Source organism: Schistocerca cancellata, chromosome 3 (genome assembly GCF_023864275.1).
Source record: "Schistocerca cancellata isolate TAMUIC-IGC-003103 chromosome 3, iqSchCanc2.1, whole genome shotgun sequence".
NCBI lineage: Eukaryota > Metazoa > Arthropoda > Insecta > Orthoptera > Acrididae > Schistocerca > Schistocerca cancellata.
The window spans coordinates 481280978-481295634 of record NC_064628.1 but is presented as its reverse complement, the minus strand read 5'-3'; the positions used below and the strand labels follow the sequence as shown (position 1 = coordinate 481295634).

Sequence of the window (14657 nt, the reverse complement as noted above, 5' to 3'; positions counted from 1 at the left end):
TGGCAGAACTGGTGAAAGGCGAGACTCTGAAGCTTCAGGAGAATTCATGGATAGAAATAATCCATCACAACTAAGGGATGATCAAACAGAATTCCAACACCGAATGTGAGGGCACAAGGCCTAAATCCACCCACACCAGCCGCGCAGCACGATACAGCTACAAACTTCATGCCTCAAGACTTGAAAACATGTTCACATATCATGTTAAGTTTGGAAGGCATCAAACTATCACTGCAGCCACTATACTCTGGACCCTACTGTGTAGTCACAAGGGGAGACAAGACAACCGACATTTAAATTAATGGAGAGGTGACCACTGTTTCTGTGGATGGGGTTAACCCGGCTTACATCTTCCATGAAGCAATGTGCCAGAACTTCCAAGACTAAAGCCTCACCCAACAATCGCCTCATCACCACCTCCACAGCCCCACTGCATATTACATTAGGGACCTGCCAACACGTAGCTCAAGATCCAGTCACCGCATCCACTTTACAGCCCGCCATTTGGAATAACTACTCTCCCCTTTCACAGTGGGAGCTAACACCGCACAGTTACGCAGTGTTGCGTCGCGCGTGTCATGTGCATGTGTTTACAAACACCACTCCGTCAAACATATCACACCAGACATAAGAGATGCTGTGTTTATATTTTGTATCTCGCATGCACATCGGGGAGTTTCTGCATAGTTACCAGTTAACTCTGATGTTTGTTCCCTGCATGTTAAGTGATTTGGAACTGCAAAGCTCGGAACGATTGAACAAGCCGTGTATTTTGAACCATTTCCTACGGCTGTCATCAATAAGGCTACTGTTATTTGTTAAACAGAATTTTTGTGCACTCTGGTTCCATCATACTAAGCAGGTTCTAATAGTTGAACGACAGCCTGCATCACTCATAACGACAAAAACAAATAAAACACTGTTGAAAAATGTGAATAGTAGTTACATGAAAAGCAATAAACTAGCAACTGATAAGAGTGTTGTTTTGAAAATTCCTGGCACATTAAAACTATGTGCCTGACCAGGACTCAAATCTTGGTCCTTTGCCTTTCATGGGCTATCCAAGCAAGACCCACAACCCACCCTCATAGCTTCACTTCTGCCAGTATCTCTGGATCTAAAACTATAAAGGCAGGACTTGAATCATCCTTGGATAGCTGTCAGTGGAGCACATGCCTGCGAAACACAGTGTTCTTATGTTTTGAGTCCTGGTCTAGCACACAGTTTAAGTTTCAAATCAGTGCACACTCCACTACAGAGTGGAAATTCCTTCTGGAAACAGTTTCATAATTAAAATAATAATTTTGTCATTACTCAAATAACAGTGATTTTGACAATACTATGAAAAGAATAGAAAGCCTTTCTTTTGAATTAGACACCACACACACACACACACACACACACACACACACACACACACACACACACACACACACATACACCAACTCAACGCACATGACCACTGTGTCTGGATGCCGAGGTCAGGCTGCGAGTGACTGCCAGACAGTGGTCCTGTGTGTGTGTGTGTGTGTGTGTGTGTGTGTGTGTGTGTGTGTGTGTGTGTGTGATGCGTTGGTGTAAACATGTGCATGTATGTTGTCTAATTCAGAAGAAGGCCTTTTGGCTGAAACCTTGCTTGTTTAGCAGTCTTCTTGTTGTGTCTGTCTTCAACTCACCATCTCCAGTATATGGTGAGTAGCAACTGTTTGATAACACTGTTTTTTTCCATCCTCATTGCTATTCATTTTTAGTTTTACAACATTTACAATTTGTGTCCATGGAGCGTGTTATCTGTGACAATAAGATTACTTCAGAAGGCAATGATGCACAGGAATTTCGGGACACAGTGATCCAGTTAGCATCCCAAAGGCAAGTAGCTCATGACACAATCAACTGGCAAATAACCCCAATGTGGCGAGACTGGTAACGACTAGGTGACATAGCATTGTGTCACTTGGCATGCATGCATTTGCCACCCAACAGCAAAATAAATTGTCGCAAGAACACTATGAAGAGGCAGGTTCAATGACCTACCAGCTGTGAACCAGTCAGTGAAGAGTTCAGCAACAGAGTGCAGTGGACCTGTGCGGCAGGTCAGACAGCCTTCATCTGTCAACCACTGATCGTACTTGTCAGGGTACGACATTCCACACTGTTAAGCTGCTCATGGAATCCAGTAAAACAATCACCAAGTGCAGACACTCGGGTCTGCAAGACTTCTGCGATAACTTCTTATCATTGTGTTACCTCCCAGCTGTGTGTATGACCTTCACAAACAACTGCCGCCACTACATCAATATAAAGAATCTATGATTCAACACCAGGCTGCACCCAACAAATGAGGGCAGACAGCTGTATCTGGCCCTAGCTTAATGAATACCGTATTTACTCGAATCTAAGCCGCACTTTTTTTTCCAGTTTCTGTAATCCAAAAAACCATCTGCGGCTTAGAATGGAGTACAAAGTTCTGAAAAATGTTGGTAGGTGCCGCCACAACTAACTTCTGTCATTGAATATATGTAGCGCTACACAGGCGTGCTTTGCAGGCACAAAGATAAATACTGGCGCAAAAACCTCTGCGTCAGTAAATAAATTTTAAAAAATGTGAAAGACGAGCTTTTTTTCTCCGCCCCGAGTTTCGACCACTGCATTTTCAGACATTATCCAACGAAGTAAATACAAATTCCATATTGTTCATCTTCGAATGTAGCAGCATTTCAATGCACTACGAAAATCCGACTGGCAAGACTGGGATGTTTGTCAATATGGCCAACTCTATGTTCTGAATTTTTTCCTACCTGTGAGAAGAGATGGTTGCTAACAGAAACTTTTATGAATTGTGAATCACATGCAGTATTCTCTTCACCATAAGAATAATACAAATATAAACATTTTACCACGTATTCTTTCATGTTTGCTGCTATCTCATTTAAATCCTGTCTGCCTAATAAACTACGAAACTAGAGTGAGACAACAGCAAACGCAGAAGAATATTCATATCATGTCATGTTTATATTCGTATTATTCTTATGCCTAATAGTGATACAGTCAGCAATGATGCACGGCAGTTGGTTAGATTTTTAAATCTAAGATGACTAATTTCTGTGCAGAATGTAATGTACTAAAGAGGTGTCTGCAAAGATTTTCAAACGGAGCAAAATTTTCGCTAAACTCTCGTTCAGAACATCTTCTATCATACGCAGTCCATTATTTGGTTCTTGTTGATCATTATCAAAGAAAGCAGCAGTGTAAGTAACAACAAATAGCAGTCTCTTGCCATTGTTTCGCTAATGAGACAATTCCTCTCTTTTTTTATTGTAAGCTGCGGCAGCACGCACAAAAGCAAGCCATGCTGCAAGCGGCGACATGTCGTTAACACTCATTATCAGAATGCGACAAACAGTAATGCAGTTTCAGCTTAGAGTGACGTAAACACCTATAACAAAAGAACGGCACTTATCTATCAAAGAAAAATAAGCAATCAATTCAAACTAGACGAAGCACGTGAAAAAGGAAGGTTACCCGTATAAATACGGACGGAGCGCCTGACGCATAGCAATGGCTACCTGGTAAAGTTTAAATGCTAAGCTTATGACTCGAACCAAACTACTGTAGCTGTATCATCATTCATTCGAACTAAATTGTGTCCCATATTACAATGGACCAACTTTGTTTCGATTTGGGGGTGGGGCCTACAACTTTTCTCTCCCCTTGAATTTCGAGTCTCAAATTTCAGGTGCGGCTTAGATTCGGGAAAAATTTTTTTCCTTGATTTCAAGTCTCGTTTTTCAGGTGCAGCTTAGATTCGAGTGCGGCTTAGATTCGAGTAAATACGGTAATTATGGGTTTTCTTGAACTCCGTTTCTCTCTTGCTGCAGCCATTCTCACCCCCACTGAGTCATGTTTTCCACGATGGAGAACAGAATGCCATCCTTACAGACAAGAACAATTCCCCACCACTCTTTGGTGGTCATACAACAATGCAACCATTATGCTTCTGAATAGAGATGCGAATTCCACCACTGTCTGTCATTCACCAAAAAGTACGAGCAAACTGGTCAAATCCTACACTTCGGAAGATGCAGTGTCATTACAGTTTCCAGCAACACCAGAGGTGCTGCAGCTTTCACGTAAGGTGCCTCAACATCGCTGTAGCTTAACGGAGTAACTTGAAGCCCATCGACCCAAGGGCAATGCAGTTTCTATCTGTTTCCAGAGGGCAGCCAATTCCTCTTGTATGTCCACACAAGTGCATTCATTATCCATTTCATTTCCTATTCTTCTGACAAAAATAAAACCAATAAAAAAAGAAACCTACACATCCAAGCAGGCAGAGACTAGCTGAAAAACAACAAAAAATGTAACTACCAATTGCGGTGCTACTACAATGATGAAATACATGGAATGTTACAAATAAAAAAAAAAAGAAACTAGCTGGTGCTGAAGGTTCACAAAAACAAAAATGTAGTTAGCACTGTTAAGATATGTAACCTTTATGTTGTGGGTCTGCTATAAACGAACTATGTAGTACTCCCCCCCCCCCACACACACACAGAGATATGTAACCTTTATGTTGTGGGTCTGCTTAAACGAACTATGTAGTACCCCCCCCCCCCCCCCTCCACACACACACACACACACACACACACACACACACACACACACACACACACACACACACAGAGAGAGAGAGAGAGAGAGAGAGAGAGAGAGAGAGAGAGAGAGAGAGAGAGAGAGAGACTCACTATCATGTGAAGTGAGTGAGGGAAGAAAGATTGCACACTTGTAATGGGAAGGAGATATAGGGAAGAGGGCTGACAGCTAGAAGGAAGAGGCAGTAGGTACATAGAATGGGAATGTGGCACCAGTGAGCTTGTTCTGGGTGCATATGTGTGTGATGTGGAAGAGTGGATTGGGAGGGGGAGATAGAACAAAGGAAGAGGGAGAGTGAAGAAGAGAGTGTTGAGTGCACAATACGTCAACGGTGGAAGTGTGAATGGGCAGAAGCTGGCAGTGATCCAGACCGTAAGAATTACAATGTTGAAAACTGTGTGGCAAGAACAACTCCCATTTATGTAATTGAGAGAAGTAGATGTGGGGAAGGATCCAGGTGGCACAGGTTGTGAACCACCCATTGAAATGGGGCATGTTGCACTCAACAGCATATTCTGCCACTCAGTGGTCAAGTGCACTGGTCTTGCCACAGGAACTGGTTTGGCTTCTGGATCAAGGTGTTATTTCCCCTGCTTCAATCAATCAATCAATCAATCAATCAATGGGCAATGCCAATAGCTGTCCTCAACACACTGCATATGTCTCATGTTTCCACGTCCAACTGTTGGGGATGGATCATATAAATTTATGTTTTTCGTTCTGCGTGCATTTTCTGAGACCTGTTGCTCATTCCAATAACTATTTGAATTTAACAAAAGGTTATATACGAATTGGAGGATTCAGTGCAGTGGACAACAGTAAGAACTTATTTTTAGCTTCAGTTTTACCACCAACAATCAGTAACGCAAAATAGTCAGTACTGTAGTTGTTGCCTTGCGCAGTATGTCACGAAAACAGTTGACGGAAAGCGAGATTCTCGCTGAACTGTTTGTGGAGAATTGTTCTGATGTTCCATGTGATTTAGATGATGTAGTGGAAGTGAAGAATAAAGCAACATGCCTATAATCAACCAACATGAGATAATTGTGAATGATTTAGAAGACGAAAGTGACGTTGGCTGAAGAAAGACAGGATCATTATTTTAGAAACATTTAGAGGATGCGAACAGCCACGAACTGCCATTATTAATTCCAAGGCCTATCTTTATCTCTAGCCTATACCTCATCAGGATTAAACTTTAAATTCACTGGCTGCGCACCACTGTTTTTCAAAGACAGACCTAAACAAAGAATATCTACAACTGCCGTCTGATGATGCATCATGTCAGCTGTTAGAAATATATAATGGGGAATCTAGAAATATACAATGGGGAAGGGAAAAAGCTTCAAGACGCTATTCTCTCTGTATTCACCTTATCCTGGCATGTGGCACCAGGTTTATCAAGACAATTATTAAAACAGTACAGCTGTTGCCAAAACATGTCTAGAAAGGAAAACATGAGTTTGTGGCACAATACAAATCAGTAGCGGTCTCCCTCAATATGTACAAACAGAAGCCAAACCTCTTAAGAAAGGTGACATTACATTTCAAAGACAAGGTGACATTTTGCTACAGGTATGGAAAGATAAAAGGGAGCTGAGAATGATATCAGCAATCCATAATGTGTCCATGGTTGCAACCGGGGGTGGGGGGTGGGAGGGGGAAACAACAAGGGGAAATCATACAGAGACCAAATTGTATTGACATGTACAATAAATTTACGAAAGGTGTGGACAAGGCTGATCAATATCTTTAGTATTGTGGGATAACGCAAAAACCAATAAATGGACAAGGAAAGTAGTTTTGTTTCTAATGAATTGTGCAAAAGAAGTTACAAGAGCCTAGACAAGTGATTGACAAGTTGGCACAGTAACTTTGGAGGAAACTGAAGAAATCTGATCCTGCAAAATGAGGACCTGCTAAGAATCCACGTGGTCAATTGTCAGGGAACATGAAAGAATGTACTATTCAGACTACCGTGGGAAGTGGGGGGGAGGGGGGGGGATAGAATATCCAGCAGGACCATGCAGAGTTTGCACAGTGCATCGTAGAAGTGAAACAAGATACTACTGCCAGCTTTGTGAAGTTCCGTTACATAAAGGCATATGTTTCCAGAGGTATCACACCCTTCAACAATATTAGATCATACAAACATATCAGCCAAGTTTCGTCAGTATTAGACACCGCTAAGTGCAGCTACATTCAAGTAAGGAATACACCTTCATTTCACATGCGACTTACGAAAATTGCGGTGAACTGCCGTTATTAATTCCCAGGCCAATCTTTATCTCTATCCTATAACTCATCAGTGCACTGGATGAGGACCACTGTTTTTCAAAGATAGATCTAAACAAAGAATATCTACAACTGCTGCCTGATGATGCATCATGTCAGCTGTTAGTCTTAAATACACCATTCATGTTACACAGGTAATATCACTTACCATTTAGGGTTGCTAGTATTTAGAAGAATCCATTCAAGGTATTTTGCACCGTGTTGATTATTTGGATACTATCACCATTATAGGTCTGACGCAAGCTGAGCAGCGCAATAACTTCCAAATAATCTCTGATCCCTTTTCAAATGACTCTAGGAAAAGAGCTTCACTTTCAGTTGGAACACTGAAGTTTCTTTTTCTCAAGGTCAAATAGATGGAGAACATTCTTAGTCATGAAGATATTACCCGCAAGCACCACCACAGTGTGACTGCTAATATACTGACTCCTAGTATCCTTAAACAGCTGCAGTCATTTCTGGGTAAAATCACATACTATGCCAAGTTTTTTCCCCAAGCTATGCAAATCACACAACCCAAAAATCTGTGGTCAGCCACCTGTCAATAGGCTTTTCAGCAATTCAAGAATGCTCTCATGGCAACACGAGTCTGATGCCACATACACCGGGCCTGCTGTGGACCCCTGTGACTGACACATTCCCATTATGGAATATTGGCAGGTTTGTCACCTAAGTTATCAGATGGTACTGAACAGTCAATTGCCTTCACCTCCGTAACTATTTCCAGATTAAAAAGGAGGGTTTAGCAGTCATTTATGGGATCAAAAAATTTCACATGAATTCATATGGTATCAAATTTCACCTGTTAACTGACCACAAACCCCTGGTGTCATAGTCTGGGCATCATTTTAAGCTCCCAGAGAAGACAGTGCAGCATTTGCAGCCCTGTACATTGTTTCTAAGCAGGTACCACCATGAAATTGACTTTTCTCCTACAGACAAACATTCCAGCACAGACACCCAGTCCTGCCTCCCTCTTAGCCCAAACATGAACTTCGATTGCTAAGAAACAGTTTGTTTTGCCCTATACCAAGAACTACAAGAATCCCTTGATGAATTCCACTTACCATTCATGAGATAGCTATGGCATCATCCCGCGACCTGCGCCTGTGGAAAGTTTTGTCTGCGGTACAGAAGGGGTGCCTAGAGTATGTTTCCAGCCAGTACGAACAGGCCTTTTGCAATTATTATGTGTTGCGGTACTGGCTCAATGCCATTAACGGCTTCTCAACATTTGCCACAGAGAACCGTGAATGCAAGTTCCACCTCCATTCTGGCCCCACATCCTTCAGCTTCTTGATGCTTCACATTGTGGGATGATGCGCATGAAGGTATTGGTCCAACAAAACATCTATAGGACCGGCATCAACGTCAACACTAAATTTGCATGCTGCTCCTGCCAAGCATGGTCCCCTGTGCTAAATTTCGCACCCTGGCACTGCCCTGACCATATATTGGAGAGGACCCACACAGGGTTTATAGGGCTGTTTCACAGTGCTCTGTGGACTGGATGGCACTCGCAACCACCTCTACCACTGTTCATGACGTATCAATGACATTCACTATCGACGGCACCTTGGTGTGCGAAAATGGGCTTCAATTTATGTTGAAGCAGTTCCAGGCTTTCTGTCAACAAAATTGCACACCTGACCACTGCCTCTTTTCATCCAGACTCAATGCGGAATCCGAGCTAATGGTCCATTATGTGGAAAACATGTGTGGAAGGCCTTGCAGACATCATTTACCAAGGAAGGCCTGTGCAGCTTCCTTGCAATATATTGTTCCACTCCTAACATAGGAGTCAATCTGGCCAAAAGACTGCATGGGCACTGCCGTAAGACACTGTTAGACCTCCTGTGTCCTATGCAAAATTCCCAGCCTGTATATAGGCCCGCATATGCCCAGGGAACCTGTGTTTGGACACACACATTAGGCTGATGTCCAGAGGGGCCCCAAGGAGTGATTGTCAGTTATGAAGGAGGAATCGGGTGTTTGACTTTGGGTATGTCTATCTGACATGCCATTGCAACTAGTTCTGGCTGTGACCACAATCGCAAGTGGCACTGCTGCCACTACCTTTGACTTCCAGATCGGACACCAGGGTCATCACCAGTTGTGACTCTCGTGCTCGCTGCATGTCTCAGTGGGTTAGCTGGGCCCACCCTCATGGTTCTGGACCTGTTCATCTGTTAGCAGGATGTTATGATAATGCCTCCCCCCCCCCCAAACAAACAAACAAACACACACACACACACACACACACACACACACACACACACACACACACACACACACACACACACACAAGGAGGGAGGGAGGGAGGGAGGGAGGGAGGGAGGGAGGGAGGGGGAGGAAGAGAGGTATTTTGGGGAGGGAGGGCAGATTTAATATTCTCCCCCCCAAATAGCTGATTTCAACTGTGGCTCAGAGGCATTACTACAGTTGAGTCATCAACAAGGGTATTTCATGTGTGATGAGCTGCTCACAACAACAGAGCCATTATGGTAGCCTTGACCCGGTCTAGTACCGTCCATTGCATGAACCATCAATCACAACTTTCCACCTACTGGATTTCAACACTGCATTGTACCTGGATGTTCTCGGTCTTGTTATTGGCTTTCATTCAGTATTCTGCTCTCAACGAACTTGGGTTTGTTTATAGATCATGCGTTAATATCAGAAGTGAACAGAAAAGTTTGGAATGGGCCCAGGCAACTATTTGCTATTATTAATAACTTTGATTATTTTGGTCAGACATAAGTGGGTTGGCCTTCAGCTGCAGTAATAATATTGTTCCCCAGAGATGTTTTCAAAACTTTCACTTAGCTTATTTAGGAACAAATTAAGAGATCTGTACTTAATGTAGATTCTTTTTTCTTGTCTCAATGTTGCAGAAGAGGTCAGACATAATTAATTGTTCTCGCACTAGGCTATAGACAACTAGTAATAAATCAGGTAACATATAAAAACCATTTATCATTGAAAATGAGCAATATGAATAAAATTCCATAGCAAATTTTTCTACTTTTTTAAGTCTGAGCTCCACTGTAGACCAAAGCATCCCAGTATTTCCTGCTATGAAGACGAGATATAAAGCTTTATTTAATCCATAGAGAAGTAAAATACAACCACAAAAAATAGGAATCCAGTCCAAAAGAAGATCAATTAGAAGTTTTATGGACCATACTTATTTCAAAAAGAAAATTTATTATATATTGTGTCAAAACTTAAAAAAACAAAATTATGATTACCGTATTTACTCGAATCTAAGCCGCACTTTTTTTCCGGTTTTCGTAATCCAAAAAACCGCCTGTGGCTTAGAATCGAGTGCAAAGCAAGCGGAAGTTATGAAAAATGTTGGTACGTGCCGCCACAACTAATTTTTTTTTTCTTTATTGTAATTTTAGCACCTCATACAAGGTGGGCTGGCAGCGGAAAAGTTTACTCCGCTCTTCAGCCATAAGCAGTACAATAAAAGAGAAAAGGGAGACAGAAAAGTAACAGACTGGTGGTTAAAAAACAGGAGATACAATAACAATTAAAAAACATGAAGCCGTTCACACTCACGAAACAAACAAGAAAACTGTCGGCACTGTGCACAAACACTGACGAGTTAGACGACACATGCGAACGAAGGAGCGTGGGCGGCGAAAAACACTGATTCACAAACACGACGGCACAGACACTAAACCGAGGCCGCCACAACTAACTTCTGCCGTCGAATATATGTACTATGTAGCGCTACGCAGGCATACTTTGTAGGCACAAAGATAAATACTGGCGCCAAAACCTCTGCGTCAGTAAATAATTTTTTTAAAAAAAGTGGAAGAAGAGGTTTTTTTCTCCGCCGCGAGTTTCGACCACTGCATTTTCATACATTATCCAACGAAGTAAATACAAATTCCGTATTGTTCATCTTCGAATGTAGCATAATTTCAGTGTACTACGAAAATCTGACTGGCAAGACTGTTTGGGATGTTTGTCAATATGGCCAACTCTATGTTCTGAATTTTTTCCTACCTGTGAGAAGAGATGGTTGCTAACAGAAACTTTTATGAATTGTGAATCACATGCAGTATTCTCTTCACCATAAGAATAATACAAATATAAACATTTTACCACGTATTCTTTCATGTTTGCTGCTATCTCATTTAAATCCTGTCTGCCTAATAAACTACGAAACTAGAGTGAGACAACAGCAAACGCAGAAGAATATTCATATCATGTCATGTTTATATTCGTATTATTCTTATGCCTAATAGTGATACAGTCAGCAATGATGCACGGCAGTTGGTTAGATTTTTAAATCTAAGATGACTAATTTCTGTTCAGAATGTAATGTACTAAAGAGGTGTCTGCAAAGATTTTCAAACGGAGCAAAATTTTCGCTAAACTCTCGTTCAGAACATGTTCTATCATACGCAGTCTATTATTTGGTTCTTGTTGATCATTATCAAAGAAAGCAGCAGTGTAAGTAACAACAAATAGCAGTCTTGTCATTGTTTCGCTTATGAGACGATTCCTCTCTCTTCTTTTTATTGTATGCGGCGGTAGCGCGCACAAAAGCAAGCCATGCCGCGAGCCGCGACAGGCCGTAAACACACACTATCAGAATGCGACAAACAATGCATGACACAGTGCAGTAATGCATTTTCAGCTTAAGAGTGACGCAAACACCTATAACAAAGAAAACGGCATTTATCAGATCAAAGCAAAATAAGCAATCGATTCAAACCAGACGAAGCACGTGAAAAAGGAAGGGTACCCATATAAATACAGACGGAGCGCCTGACACATAGCAATGGCTACGTGGTAAAGCTTAACTGCTAAGCTTACGACTGGAACCAAACTACTGCAGCTGTATCGTCATTCATTCGACCTAAATTGTGTCTCATATTACAACGGACCAACTTTGTTTCGATTTGGAGGTGCGGCCTAAAACTTTTCTCTCCCCTTGAGTTTCGAGTCTCAAATTTCAGGTGCGGCTTAGATTCGGGAAATTTTTTTTTCCCTTATTTCGAGTCAAATTTTTCAGGTGCGGCTTAGATTCGAGTGCGGCTTAGATTCGAGTAAATACGGTACCTGCTATAAAAGAAGCACTGAGATAAAAAATACAAAGGTACACAAGTTTTAACAATTTAGGTCTGTTACTCAAATTACTTTAAGGATACATTCACAACCCATGGACTTAGTGTTGGGTCAGTTATACAATACAATTGATGTCGTTCACTGGTAACATTATTTGGAGATTCCTCTACAAGGCGTTCCTCTGACTGAAAAAAGAATGTCAGACATTGATTTTGAGTTGCATAATAAGTTCACAATCAAATCACAGTTAATATTAGTAGCCAGTTTTCTATTTTAAAAAGATTATTGCTAAGTTTGCTCAAAAATTATGCTGAATCCTAAATAAAAGAAAAAAATTACAGCAGGAAAGAGTATTATGTAATAGCTCACCCCAATATCTAAAATCTCACAATATCTTCCAGATTTAACTGTTCTATTTCCATCTGTGTTATTCTGTACTTCATATGAACTCAAGTAGTATTCTGGATCAGGCATGTCAACAATCATACCTTGGAATCGAACCAGTTGATTCTCTTTCAAACATTTCTGTTGTATTCCATTGATCAATGGCAACTGTAAGCATACAAAATATTCATAAGTGGTGTGTTGTCTACATTGTCGTGATACGGTGGTGAATACAGAAGTCAAATGCTTTTAGACGAATATGTCATTCTACACTAAATACTTGCAAGCAAACACTGAAAAATAAAATGAAGCATAGTCTCAATTACAAAGCAAAATAAACACTCAAAAGCAGTCAGTACATCCAAGTGCCTGTGTAAGTGAAGAATAAATGACAAATAGAAACACACATAGCTTACCATGTACCAATTTTTGTCCTCCAGCAGGTGATTCTTGCAAAACGGCAAATTTGTTTCACAATATACAGGTGACCACTTTAAAAAATCCAGATCTGTAAAAAATGAAAACAGATATAATTTCATGAAAATATGTTTTTCAAGCCATAAGTATACAGCAGATATATCTACTTTTTGTCCCTTAGACTGAAATGGAATCTCTAACTGTGTATCTAGCAGTTCACATAAGAAAAATACGTAATGTAAGTAGTATATTTTAGTTAATGTTAATCAAGTGTTCATCAAAATCATGTAATGTTAGAAAAAAATAAAACAACACTCAAACAGTCTGGAAACAAACAGTAGTAGTTTGGTGCAAGTTTGGAGAACATATTATGAGTGAGAGTGGTGCAGGAGGGGATGTCAGGTGGAATGAGTAAAAATACATGGAGTACTATAGCGATGATCAAGTTCAATGAAAACGCAATGACCACCACCACCACCCTCATCGTCATCTTCATGGTCCAAATAGAGTAAGATTCACACACTGTCATGGATGACACTGAATACACTCATCTGATTCTTGTATAATGATGTGAGATGATCTTGGAGAATACCTTAAGTTTATCATGGTGTAGCATAGACTCAGTAAACTGAAGGAAGATAACTACAATATTTTGTGAAAACTGAAGCAGAATGAGGAAATCATGGAATTTATACAGATCTCAGAAGATAGTTAAAGCAAGGTACGGCAAAGTAAATGATTCGAACAACAGACCTGTAGGCCACGCAAGGACTGAGTATGTCTTATTAAGAGCTGTCAGGCAAAATTCAAACAATGGAAAATCCAGGATGGAATGTAACAATACCAGAGAAGGAAAGTTGCTACTCACCATATAGCGGAGATGCTGAGTCACAATAGGTAGGCCTACAATAAAAAGATTCACAAAATTAATTAATAATTATTGTGCCTATCGTGACTCAGCATCTCCGCTATATGGTATTGTTATTAAGAGCTGTGTCTCATGTAAGTATACTGGGCTGAATAACTCTTATCATTGCATACAATTACCTGCCAACAGCAAGAGAGAACAAAATCATCATCATGCTTGTCAATGCAAGAAGGAACCACATCGATAAATTCGAGAATTCGAATGGGAACAGATGGTTAGCCCTTTGTGAATATGATTTGTCACTACCAGGTGCAATGTTACAGTAGGAATAACGTTACATTTAGTAATGCAGCACTACAAAACATAATGTAATTTCAGTATTGGATGTCAAAAACCTCATCTGCATGGCATTGGTGGTCCACACTGCTTCCATTGGAGCATCTCTACAACACTAGAGTCTAATTAAAATTACTTGATAGTTTCCACTCCATGCGTTGGCAGCTGGTTTCCTCCCAATCAGAGTACTCAAAATCACATCTGAACCATTCGCCGTTGTCAAACTGCAACAACAGTTGGTCAGTTCACTTCCAATTCCTTGTCCGGTATTCTTTCTTGATGTTCTCTCTCTCTCTCTCTCTCTCTCTCTAACCACACACACACACACACACACACACACACACACACACACACACACACTCTCTATCTCTCTCTCTCTCTCTAATGAAATACATGTTTCATACTCAGCACTAACAAAACACTGCTGGATACTTCCACAAAAGATGTGATTCAGTGTCACATATACAGTTATCATAATTATAGAGACTGGCTTACATCAGATAAGCTTCGCACAACATTGTGTGAAACCAAGTTTTTGCAGCCTGCAATTCATCGTTGCAACCGGGTGACCACAGTCAAAAATATAATAACAGGGCTCAGTGTTGTACTTTGTGC

General features: G+C 40.9%; 1 protein-coding gene across 2 annotated transcripts in view; it reads right to left on the bottom strand.

The window, feature by feature from the left end:
* Positions 1 to 14657, bottom strand: part of LOC126175247 (mini-chromosome maintenance complex-binding protein) — a 75357-nt gene that overhangs the window by 44556 nt on the left and 16144 nt on the right. For both annotated transcript variants that reach the window (XM_049921888.1, XM_049921889.1), the window contains exons 2-4: positions 12838 to 12929; positions 12407 to 12589; positions 12121 to 12222 (exon numbers count right to left, since the gene is read on the bottom strand). In XM_049921888.1, the coding sequence (XP_049777845.1) occupies positions 12121 to 12222; positions 12407 to 12589; positions 12838 to 12929 (377 nt within the window). The remainder of the gene's footprint in view (positions 1 to 12120; positions 12223 to 12406; positions 12590 to 12837; positions 12930 to 14657) is intronic.